This window comes from Nyctibius grandis, chromosome 5 (assembly GCF_013368605.1).
Source record: "Nyctibius grandis isolate bNycGra1 chromosome 5, bNycGra1.pri, whole genome shotgun sequence".
In the NCBI taxonomy this organism is placed as follows: Eukaryota; Metazoa; Chordata; class Aves; order Nyctibiiformes; family Nyctibiidae; genus Nyctibius; species Nyctibius grandis.
Window position 1 is genome coordinate 13,958,489 of NC_090662.1, and position 13,293 is coordinate 13,971,781.

Here is a 13,293-nt window from a genome sequence, read left to right on the forward strand (position 1 = left end):
TACTTGTAACCATGTCTAAAACTTGCATTTGGCTTGTCTTGTTAAGGCGTAGTAATACCTATTTTGTACACAGTTGAAGTAGCTAGATGAAATGCTAGGATGTCCTTTCAAGGGAACTACTTAGCATAATAACTTCTTTCTCAGGTAAACTCATCAGTAGCAATTTTTCTGATTTAGCCATTAAGCTGTATAGCACTTAAAATGGCACGAAAGGGAGGCGTTTCATGTCTCATCAGTCTAGGAGCATGAATCCAGTGTTACTGACTAATAAAAATGGCTGATTATCAGTATAATTTTCTCTTCTTTGACTCCTTTTGGACACAATATTTAATGCAGTTGTTTGAATTCGTTGGAATTCTCACATTGTGCTTTTGAGACTGCACACTACCATAAAACAGTCAAAATAGGGGAAGAAAGTAGAGCTAAGAATTATTAAGGTTGCACCAACAACTTGAGGTGCTTCAAGTACCTCTGCTAGTCTTCCTCTCTGATCTGTTTGGACAAGAATGTCATTTTCAAGATAGCCATTACTGAAGACTTTTCTTTGTAAATGGACTAAACCACAACTTAAACTTTACCTAGAAACTGTAGAGAGGCAGCGGATAATGGATTCTAGCTGTGATGTCAGTACCACAGGAACTGATGTTCCTTGAGCCATGGACACATCTAATATTAGCTAAAATCCCATCTTTTTTTATAGCACAGAACCACATATAAGTTGTAACTTAGGTCTGCAAGAGGCCTCCTGCAGCACTGAGATATGCCCTGCAATTACAGCATGACACTAACCATAGCTCAAGGTTCTAAATGCGTATCTGTAGTGTGATCTTGGATATCCATTACATCTGCGTAATATGGCACCAATGCTGTGGAAAACCCATGCTCTTCTGGAAGGGCAGCTGAAGACCAGGGCAGGATACTTTAGAGCCTCTAAAATAAGACGTGATCCCTATGTTGAAGCAATTAGTTCAACCCTCTGTGTAGCAACCCTGTTTTTAACCTTATCAAATGCTAACATAAAACAAGCTAGATATTTTACCCTGTATCTGATGTTGGAAACTGTTTTGTAATTTCACACTTCTGCCTGTAAGAAGCCTACAGATTTCAAGTCTGAAATCCTGACATCTTTAATATATTCTAGTATTTACTTCCAAATGTGTTCATAGAATGCAATTATATATCAGAATTAATTCTGCTTGAATAAAAAGCTAAAACTACTTTGGTCTTCTATCATAGAAGACTCTCGCTTCTATGTGAGAAGACTCACTGGTCTTCCTGTAAAATCTTTTCTATGGTTTCGTTTTATTTGGTCATGGGTGACCAGAACTTTAGTATTTCATGTGATGTTTCAACACTGCCTTGTGTAATGGCAGAAGTAGTATTTCCTTTACAATATTGAAATACATCACATGATACGTGGTAGCATGAAAATTACCTTTTTCATGCTTATGTTAGTAGTTCATAATTACCCTATTTAATGCACATAAGTCTTGTCTTTCTCTGTTTTTAACTGGTGAAGTTTGTCTCCCTTCCACCATGCATTCTAGGTTTGCAATAGACTAAGGTGCTGAAGACCCTGACAATTACAGCATGGTCTAACTAGAAAGCAAAAGTCTAGGAAAGGAAAGCCTACAATCTTAAACAGTCTGTCTGAAGAAGGAAAGAAACAAAAAGGACTTTCTCTGTGAAGCATACATTAAAATTTACAAGAAAATTATTAATCAAAATTTTAGAGTACAAGAAGAGTTAGCAGCCACTTGAATGAGTTATAGCCATGTTAACAAAGTAGCAGGTTCAGGATTTATCACATTTACTTCCTCTCATTAAATCAAATATTCTTTTACAAGACTGGAAATCTTTTCGTTGCGTTATCTCTGGCTACTAAATCAGGATTTAGTAATCCTGATTTTCCAAGTGTATTGCACTCCCATAGGACTTGCTGCCTTTCCTGTACCTCACTTCCTAATGGCAATTCCACTTACTTTCTTTGAAGCAGTGGTAGGAACTGAATCCAAAGAGATCAGAAAAGTGCTTAATGTGGCATAAAAGTTTGTTTCAATATAAATTGAAGGTATTCAACCCTTTTTAGGATCTCAGAGTTTCAAAAGTTCCCAGGTCACCTCTCCAACTGCCTAAAGCCCACGATTGGGATTGGATTTTCAGAAGAGCTCAGTACATAGTATCTCAGTGAGAACAAATAAGGAGTGACCTGTTTAAAAACCCACCCTTCTGTACATATGTATTTATTTCCCCAGAACAATTTTTGCAGCACAAGCCCCTTTTCTCACTTGTGATCCTATCGTGCTCCTATCTGGCAGAGTTGTTCAATGCAGCCTACTAAACTGTTTTACCTTCTGCAAAAAACATGTGAAACTTATCACAGGACAAGCTTGTAGGTTTACTCATTGACTGATAAAATGTATGCTTTAAATAATTAAAATCAATAATATGATGAGAGTATGTAGTTAAGATAGTAGTCCTAAACACAATACAGAAAATTAATGGTGTAAAGACAGAGCTATAGACTGACCTGTTGTGGGAAATGTAAAACATCAAGAAAAAAATGTGTACATTAACTTTTCTTATATTTCATATATTTATCTATGTAGTTTTAATCTACCATCTGACTTAGTTTCTGCAACATCTGATTTTTCTGTACAGCTGAGCATATATATACCATAGAATTCAAAAGAAATCATCTTCAGTTTATTTCCTATGTTAGATTGATTTCTAAGCTGAGATCATAAAAGCACTCTGTGTTCTAGGCTTTACCTTTTCTGTAAGTGATTAAGTAATTTCACTTACAGCTAATTGATAATAATGCACAAAACTGGTTCAGATCCTTTGAATCATGCACAGAACAATGCTTGTACTAAAGACATGAAGAAGTGTCGCTGTAGCACGCTTCAGCAGTACTGCTATTTAATATGTAGTCCCGTAGATCAAAACCATTTGTCTGTAGCAGAGTTCAGCCTATTGAAATGATAGGACACTTCCCAGTGCTGTTCATTATGCAATGCGCTAGATTGTGCATTTCTCATTCTCAACAAAATTGTGTGGAGTATAAGGGACATGCTCAGGCCCATCGGGGGTTTGATAATGGTTTTGCTCTCTAACCACACACCCCTAAGTCACATATAGCATCCTACTGTGAAAATTATCATTTTCCCCAGCTGAACTCAGTTTTTAATCAAAACCAAATTTTTTCCAGCCACATAAATAGAAGAACACAATTTGAAAACCCTGTCCTAGAAGCAAAAAGGAAGCTACAGCAGCATAACATGCCCAACGCAGAACTTGGAACAAAGCCTATGCAGGCCCAAGGTTTCCGAGGTACAGTACCGTGTCAGCTGTCTTAGTTAAGATGAAAGATCCTGCTCTTCTGTTTATGTGACAATGATTTTGTCATAGTCTGAATAAAAGACTATTGTTGCCAATTCTCACAATGTTATCACCTATCACCTAGCATTTTTCTCCCCTAAACGTCCAAGCTCCCAGAGCTGCAGAACTCATGAGCCACCTAAAATACTCTAACCTGCAGAGGTGCAGAGAAAGGACAGAAAAGTTGACCCTAGTGTTTCCTAAAGGCTGAGAAACAGAAAGCACAATAAGACCCTCGAAGTAATTTTCTAAATAAAATTGTAAATTCTATTCTTGGGAATATACGACTCTCCCTTGAGCACCTGAGGTTGGCAACACTGAAATAATTAATTGTACTTTCTCTAAATTACCATTAATTGATGTTTGGTGTGTTTCTAAGCTAGCTCATCTAGCAAGCATCAATTAAGTTAAAAGCCTCAAGCACTGTGTTATAGGAGTTTACAGGAATACAGCCTCTTGGTAACGAAAAAATTAATGTGTTTAAAATGAGCTGTATGAGCAGCAAACAATATTGGTAGAGATGAATAAACTGTAACGTAAGGTTATAGCCAGAGAATGAGGCTTGTTCTCCTTTGTAACAGTAGAAAGCTTCTCATCAACCTTACCTAGACCCAAACTCGCCCACCCACGCCCCGCTCCCAAGAGGTCCCGCAGCGTGAATGACCTGTCCCAGTGCTGGCGCGACCCCGCCGGGACGCACAGGCTGCACGGTACGTCCTCTGCTGCCGGCCAGCCAAGCCCCACTGCTGCGGGCGTAGTGAGAGCAGCTGAAGTCACAACCTTTGCACCTTCCTCCCACCCTTCCTCACCACGCAGAGCACGGGAGAGAGGCATGTGGAGCCCCTCGCCACCCACACTGCACACCCAGGCATGCGGAGAGGGGACGCGAAGGTTGCACGGCTGTTATGTGTGTCACTTGTTGGATGCCAAAACCCCACGTGTCTGGAGAGAAAAGCTCACCTAATATTTAGCACTGCTTGTCAACAAATGGAATAAGATATTCAGGGGATATTTGCCGTATTGCAGTTGGGAGGGAAATTATGGAGAAAGTATTACTTTGTAGACAAAGCTGAATTTATAGGTTAGGAAAGAGGTTTTAAAATTACCTCACAGATCATTTTTATTGTTGTAATTATTTTAGCTACACAATATCCACTTCTAAATGTATTTCTAATATGAAAGAATATTTATAACTCCCCACTTATGGCTGATCTGCCATAGATAAGAAATATGTTTTAAGCTTTGTATTAATGCAAGAACTCACAAATATTTTTTCCTGGAATGCCTGCACTCTTTATTTCCTTGGTTTTCATACACTGTCACCTGCTGTCAACCAATGTTGTTATCTGCTGTCCCCACTGTGTTGTGACTAGATCAGGACTTTTGTCTTTCATGTTTGTGTTGACTGATGTAGAAAAACCACTCTTCACTCGTGATGCATCACAGCTGAAGGGGACTTTCCTCAGCACAACACTTAAGAAAAGCAACATGGGTTTTGGATTTACCATCATTGGTGGGGATGAGCCAGATGAGTTTCTCCAGGTGAAGAGTGTAATTCCTGATGGGCCTGCAGCACAAGATGGGAAAATGGAAACAGGTAATTAAGATGGTTCCTCTGTTCTTACATAGACATAGATTTCTGAGTCTCACTCTCTCCATGAATCATATGTTTTCCCATATGATTTTCTGTGTTAGTGTGTAAAACAGTTGCTCTATAAGAAAAGATGAGCTTCTCAGATAAAACTTTCTTGTAATTTTTCTTTCTAATAATGCCAAGTAGCTTATTTTTCCCATTTCACAATCTTTTAAGTGGGAAGAGATCTCTGCATTCTCCTACATAGATATGGGATATGATGTTCTTCGGTTTATAGGCTGTTCACTCAAGGGGAGTCTGTGCATGGAAAGAAAGAGCAACAGGCAGAGAGAGCACAGACTACTGAACGCAAATTTATTTCTTTAGAAAGGATGGTTTTGCAAAATAATCAAAGTCAGGTCTAATCCAACATTGTTCTCATTAGAACCATCAAAACAAGAGTTTTCATTGTGGCATATGGACACGTAGGCATCTGTGGACTACTAATAAAGAATCTGCGAAAACTAACTAAATAAAAGAAACTTCTTCTGAAGAGATCTTAAGATGTGGGCGACCACTGGAAATATTTCCATGTCCACAGATTGATAAAGGTTGCAAACCACGGTCTTAAAGGTTTGCAGGGTCACTTCAGGTCTATGTACGGATTAAACATTGTTGGAGGAAGATGAACTCAGTTTCCAAGCCAGCTGCCATCTCCTGTAGAAGACAATCAGAAAATAATAGAATAATGTCAGTTGACAGGGACCTCCAGTCACCAACCTCCTGCTCAAAGCAGGGCTAACTTTGTGGTTGGATCAAGTTGCTCAGAGCTTCATCCATGGGACTTTAGAAAATGTTATAGGACAGAGATCCCACAGCCTCTGTGGGCTCCTGTCCCAATACTTAACCGCTCTCATGGTGAAGAGTTTTGTTCTGTAGATCCAGTTGGGGTTTCCACTAGTGCAACTGGTTACCAGTGACTATAGTCCTGTGTTCGTGCAGCCCTGTCTGTGTACCATCTCTCCCCAGCAGTCCTTGTTCCTCAGATACTAGTCAGGCTGCACATTGGTACCAGGACATGTGCATAATTTTTCCTTCCTTTTCTCACCAAGACTTTATAGAAGAAATGCTAGTTTGGGATTTATGTTGTCTCTGCAGAAAAACAAGTTCATGGTGGCCAGAATCACTGTGAAGATAAAGAGAATTTCCTAGCCCGTGACAGATCACTGTGGATGGACCACAGCAGCAGAGCAGGATCCTTTTAGTGTGTTACAGTACAGGAGGCAGGCACATAAGCACACACAGGCACAAATAACGTGGGTGGAATAGTCCCAAGTGATTCTTCTGGAAATTTCCTTTCGTCCTTCTTGTATTGTAGCAAAGGAATGATCTGGACTATCATATGTCAGAATAAATCACCCTGAACTCCAGTTTATTCTGTAGGACTCTCCAGGACTTTGCAAGTAGGAAGTGTGAAGGTTGTGAAAAGAATTATTTAAAAAAAAAACAACGCAGTTTGCCTCAAGTCTTGTAACACAGCCGGCATGATGTTTCTGATGCCAAATAGAAAAACAGATAATTTATATAAAGAAGCAAACTTAAGAAAGAATTAGAATATAGATTGTTGGTGTTGGTTTGTAAAACAATTAGTCTAACAGCTTTCTAATTCTCGATTCTTGTTGCCACTTTAACTTAATGCAATTTGGTTCCCAAAAGCAATATTAAATTAGCTGATGAAGTGAACAAAGGATACAACAGACTTCCTGAAGTTCAGGAAATTTTAGTAAAACGAACTTCATTTTTCCAAATGTTTTCATATTACCTAGTACACTGAATGAGAGATTTTCCTTGTTTGTCGTGGTTTAGCATTCTCAGATCCAGCACTCAAATATCGTTACTTGCTAGTCCATCTGAAGTGCGGACTGGTTATTGGTGAACTTGTTCACGTGGGGTTCTTTTATCTGGAAAAGAGAATGTCCTTGCAACTTAAATTTTGATGTTGAAATTGGATATGGGTATCATAATACTACTGATAGGGATTACTGTAGTCATGGATAGTGATGAGAATATAGAGGAAAAATACGTTTTAAATGCATAGAAATAACATTGACTTTTTTCCTGAGGTAGTTAATTCAACTATATTAAGAATGCAAGACAGAAATGTACATTCAAATATATAATCACTCTATAATTATGTGAGCCCAATACGTACAAAATAACATCTCAGAATAAATTCTGGCCTCAAATGTCTTCATTTTTGAGAAGAGTGACAGAGTCCTGATGTAAAGTAATTGGAGAATCTCAAGCTAATGATTGTGGCATCTAACATGGTTTCTGTGAATATTTGAAGTGATTTCTAAATATGATAATGGTAAACTGAAAGAAGGTATTTAAGGTCAGAATATTTATGAAAGCACTGTTCAGCAAAGTGCTTGTGTTTCCTGATAGGCAATCCATTTCACACTTCCTGAAGTAGGATTTCTCTCCCTGTTCAGTCTTTGTACAATCTAATTGTACAAAGCCTTCCAGGTTCCATCAATAGTATTTTGTTCATAAAACAGTTAAAATCTTACTTTAAAAACTATTTGAGATTACATATGTACCTTTTGTTTGTTAGGTAGGCATCATTGGATCATAAATAGAGCTTTTAAAATAGATTTTATTTATTGCTTTGACATGAACTGTGTGTTGTGCAATTTATGTGCACTCCAGCTATGATCGCTGTCGTAGGAGGCTTTGATAAATGATCAAAATATAGTATTGTGGCAGTAGGGCATCATAGTAGAGAGCTTGAAGACAATGGCACTAAGATCTGTGAGGCAACCTGGGTGTAAGGGATAACCACAGGTGCTGGTGCTCCCAGCTCTAATACAACTCTGGAGCCTTTCCCTTTCAAGGCTGATACTTTTTTTTTGGCCAAGTGGTAAACAAAATCATAGTGTTTCAGACCTGCATCAAATATGGGGAAAAAAAGGAAGAAAAGGCACCATATCCTTCATCTTACCTAAACTTGGCCACAGGTTGAAGACACCGATGCTGTACTTTATCCTAGTTGTTAAAGAAACAAGCTCATGGAAAACTACTGTTGTAACTTTGGTTTACTTCTCCACCCAAAATCTAATTTAGGGATCAGATACAAACGCTATTCAAAGAGAATGGTCAATCTATGTAAGATGTTATTGTCACCCTATAACATAATCGCAACACAGTGATTTCACCTGCACGTTTCAAAACTAAACAATTTTGGATTTTGTCCCTTGGAACATGGAAGCAGCTGCCGGTCAGTGACTTGGCATTGCTGTGGTGCTGTGAAACAATTAAAGCAGTGAGGCAAACTGAGTGCACTGAGACACAACAAGAGATATCCGAGGTCCTGGTGATCTAACACCACCACTCAGTGCCCAGTGCTGGGCACTAAGAGGTAGCTATAATTGTCCCAGACCCACAACAAACCTCACAAGCAGACTCAGAGGAACCACATCTCCGTGGATGAGTCAAAAACAGCCAAAATTACATTCCTGATCCCATTTGCCAGATGTTTCAGAATTCCTAAGGGTTATTATGCCCTCGTGAAAATCTAGCATCTGTGAGCTAATGGCTGTTAATAATACTGCAAATGCCTTTCTAGGATATGTTTTAGCATTTGGAGCTCAATCAAGCTGCTGGATATGAACATTACACTCCACAGCATCTCTGTCTACCTCAGGACAGCCTAGGAGCTGATACCACATTCTTTCCCAAGAGGTTACATTGCTTTGTCTTGTCTGAAGCCTCACGCTGCCGATAGAAAACTATCTGCATTTAAGAGGCCCCTGTAATCCCATTAAAATGCTGAGTGAATGTCACTGGTAGAAGACTGCATCTACATGAAAAGATTTTTATACGATGAGTGATTTTGAATGACTGCTGTTCTAAGGCAAACAAAGATTTAGGCCTGCGGCTGTGTCACATAAAATCTCAAGCTACAAAGGCAAAAATTTTCCTACAATTCTCAAGGTTATTCGATGGACTAGATAAACTGAAACACTCCCACATAATCAAGCTCAGGAAAGATTCTCACTCTGCGCATCTCAGCAAGTTCCAGTTTCTTTGGTGAAAATTTCCAGGAAACAGCCCAAAGACATGGTGCGCAAGTGGTTAATTGAGTGTGTTGATGACCCTTCTGACTGATGAATAGCTGTGGACATTGCAGGCTGAACTTTCCAAAAACTTATATACATCGGTGATGAATTGTAATAGCTCAACAGTGTGAATCAAGAAATGGGAGACATGCTTTTTCATTTCATCAGCCAAGCATACACTTGGCCAGCTCCAAGATGCTAAATAATCTGTAAACAATGCAGACTCGGGCTTTTGTAGATGCTGTTTTCTCAGGAATGGTAGCTTCACCATACTAGTTAATCTATTCTAGAGATAAAAATTCATAAATGCAAGGTAAGGTTCAGTGAACAGATATAGATGTCTACAAGACAGATGCCTACACCTACCATATCAGCAGACATCTGCCACTTATAGATGACTGTATTAGGATGAAGCCTAGAGACTAGAGATCTGGAGTCTAGAGATCAGTCCCACTTCTACCACTCAGAATTTCTGCTGCACCTGAGAGATCTCCAAAGGGAATGAGCCAACTGTTAGAAATATTGGAAAGAGTGACCCGTGGCCTTGCTGCTCTCCATGGGCCTACCATCAAGACCCATAACAATCTTCTATACATGATGAAATTTTCAAGAAGCTGAGTTTTCTCTAAATGTAAGCAAATTGGAGAGACTGCACACTTGTTGATCTACAGAGTCATAAATGTTGTTATTTACATGAATATTTACTAAAGTCATTATCAGGTGGTTGATTCTACAGTGTCACTAAGCTTAGGGAATAATTATTAGTCATCATTGATGCATATTTTTGCACAGTAATGCTAATACCTCATAACCTCTGTAAAAAGTAGAGTACTCAAGACAGAGGAATTGGGAACATCTGAAAAAGGATGCATTTTTACAAGTTCAAACAGATCCTTAGTTCTGTTCCCGGTTTGTCCATTGTCGGTTCAGATGAACAAACCATTATCTTACCTAATGCCACATCAGAGGAAATGCAAGCTGTCCAGTTTCAGCAACACCAAAAGAGGTGAACTATATATGCACAAGGAATGCCTTCATTCCAAAGAAACAAATATGTTAAAGTTTTAAAAAATAATGTTTTGGCAGTTGTCTGGGAATGTGAATACTGTCAGAATATCACTAAAGGACTCTGTGTATCATGACCACACACCACTGTACCTATCTTCTTTTTCAAACGGGTGAAGTCTCTCTCATGTGCTATCAGTCAAGATCCATCTGACAATATTCTCTTTTACAATATTTCCTCCCCCTGGTAGCCAACTGTTTACCACAGTTGTCATCTCAAGAGGTTCACTGACCAGGAGCTTAGTGCAGAACTGGTCACACACATATGTAGGACTTCATTTCCACGATAACAGAAGCTGGCTGGAATTTAGTTAGCTCACCTGCCTGACACCACCGCAACCAGTGGCACCAGGAAAACTGGCCTCCCAAAATTAAGGCATGGCATTGAGAACATGAGAGACTGTGGTACTCGTTGGACTGCTGAGGAAGGAGTAACTTTTCATTACCCTTATGCATCTCCAGGCTAAAACACTCTTTTAATATATACCAAAGCCTCAACAAGTGTCAGTCTTGCAGCTGCAAGCTTATGCCACGTGGCAGGTCTGTGAGAGCAGAGCAGCATACATAAAACCAGCTTGTGTTATCAGCCTCCCTGAACACCCTTGCTTTGTCTGGAATCTAGGATGTTTCATCTGAACTGGCAGTGGTCTTTTGTCTCCCCATTTCAGTCTAGCTAAGACCGAAGCTCACTCTTTCGCTTCAGATGTTGCTATTAATCCCATGGAGTTAAGAGAAGGAAAATTAACTGTTTGGAAAGTAGCTAACAGCAACAACGAAAAATATTTCAGGCATCGTGGAGAGCGATAATTTCTCCCACCCATGTTAGGCCAGTTGATGTGGATTTGTGTTATGTTTACTGCTTGTGTTCCTACATCCTCCAGCACAGGAAGCTGAGGAAATGATGCAAAACACAGCAGAAACAGTATATTTGCATCATGTACAACCAAAATCATTGCATTCTGTTCAGCCACAACACCTACAGTTCCTTTCACCGGTGATACTGGTTACATTTTCCTTTTTGTGAGCCAAACCAGGAGTAACTATTTGGTAAAACTTCAATGTAGTTTTCTAGAACCAGTCTTCTTTCATTTCACAATTTAATTTGGCTTTTCAAGGAGAGGAGATTGAGAGGGCATTGAGGCTGGAACTGCAATGTGAACGCTGTGGTCTTTACACCCTACATGAGGATGGAGCTAATAGATGCCCTGCTAGTTCATAGCTGAGACAAATGGACATCTAAGGGCTGGATGTCACTTTGTTTTCTTCGTGCAGTACACAGCATCCTGCTTCAGTCCACTTTATATTTCTCACCATAAAAGCTTGTATGTGTCATATAAGTAATGCCAATACTGTTCAAGAGGTGTATGGGTAAAATTAACCCTGACTTTTGAGAATCTTTCCAAGGTAAACTGATGCAGCATTGCTAGTCCTCACTCCATCCTGAATCTCTGTGTAACCAGAATTCATTAAAGCTCAACTCTTATTTTTTTTTAAAAAGGTGTCTAAATGTGAATCTTAGCTTAAAGTTTACAAGAGAAAAGTTTCTGTTCCCCTAGTTGTAGAGGAAAGCTCTGAAGTATGACCACATTATATGTAGGAGGTTTCAAACAGAAAGCAAAGAAAAAAAATGCCGATTTTACTATTTATTCGATATCATGTATTGAGACTATCACTTTAGCTGGGGGAAAGGATATGACTTGTGATTTTGAATGCTTGATGGTGACAGTAAAAATAATACTTGCATTTTAGGAATATTAATAGCAATGAAGAACTTGGTAGCAGAAAGATCTTCTTTTTCAGTCTTCCCTTCTTTCATATTTTAAAGTAGGCAATTCATTGCACTCTGCATGTAAATAGATAGAAGATAGCAGTTAGATTGCTAGAAACTTTTAGTGCTTGTGCTATTTTTTCTAACATTAATTTTCCATTATATTTTTTGTGTTTCTATTGCTTTCATATAAAATAAACTTGCTCCAGTGGTCACAGTAATATCTGTAAACTTCTTCTTACGATAACCAAAGACCTAGGAGAAGTGTTCACTTCTGTCACAACATTACTAACTAATCTCCATGAGGTTCCTATTTTAGTGTTTTCTGCGTATTTTTATTCTTTTGGTACTCACTAGGTTGTTCGGTAGTCATTGAATGATAACCAGAACAGAGATGAGCCTAGACTAAAAAAATACGTATCCACATTTTGTATACCACACACTGTTACTGTCTACATCCGAGGTCTTCGTGCATCTTGTCAGATTTCTTTGGTTGGCTGGTGTGATATTCAATAACCTGGTGTTCTCCCTGAGGTGTGGGAAATCCATATGTCACTATCTGTTCTGCCTGATATGGAGTTAGAGCTTGAGTCCATGTTGCCTATCTAGCAAGCTACTGAGCATTCATTAAGCACTGCGTACAAATCTTTCCTTTTAAAACCATTCCACTCTGCATAAATATTCCTCGAGGTACAAAGAGAGCTATTGATTCTTTTTAGCCCTGTCATTTGGCTATTCCCTTGAAGTCTTCAATTAAAATTATTTATACAAAGTGGAAAAGCAATTACAGCAGAGCATCTAACTTGGATTTCAAAATGCTTCTGAAAATGGACAGTACGTTCTTTAAGTCATAGGAATAATTAGAAAAAAATTCTTAGGAACTTCTTGTGTTCACCTCACATGCTGTCTCACTCAGGAGATGATTCTGGTTTTGCATTACTAGTACAAATGGGACCCAGTGGTCTCTGACTCCGTATCTTGGTTTTTAGCCCTAAAGTTTGCCGTAACTTAGAAATTTTGGGAGTCTTCTATCTCAGGCTTTAGACTTTGTACCTTATTTGGAGGTGGTACAAAGCATAGATCCCCAAGTACAGTGTCAATAGGGAGGAAAAGGTTGCCTCCAGTGGACAACTGAGACTACCAACATTTGGGGTGCAATTCGGTTGCGTAAACATAGGTGTCCAGTGCCATTAAAAGTGCCAGAGATCCACATAGCCTCCTCCTGCCCTTCCAGGCAGCAGTCTCTTGTAAGTCCCGTGTCATACCTGCAAGTCCCATATGAACATCTCAAATGCCCCAGGCTGTTGTAAATGACATTAGACAACCATTTAGACAACCACATTCCTCCTTCAACGCCTTAAGAGGAGTGTGTTAATAGACTCCTT

At 39.1% G+C, this 13,293-nt stretch overlaps 1 protein-coding gene across 4 annotated transcripts in view; it reads left to right on the plus strand.

The window, feature by feature from the left end:
* MAGI2 (membrane associated guanylate kinase, WW and PDZ domain containing 2) overlaps positions 1 to 13,293 on the plus strand; it is an 823,074-nt gene that overhangs the window by 656,756 nt on the left and 153,025 nt on the right. For all 4 annotated transcript variants that reach the window (XM_068400692.1, XM_068400693.1, XM_068400694.1 and 1 more), the window contains exons 8-9: positions 3,212 to 3,333; positions 4,796 to 4,978. In XM_068400692.1, coding sequence (XP_068256793.1) covers positions 3,212 to 3,333; positions 4,796 to 4,978 — 305 coding nt within the window. The remainder of the gene's footprint in view (positions 1 to 3,211; positions 3,334 to 4,795; positions 4,979 to 13,293) is intronic.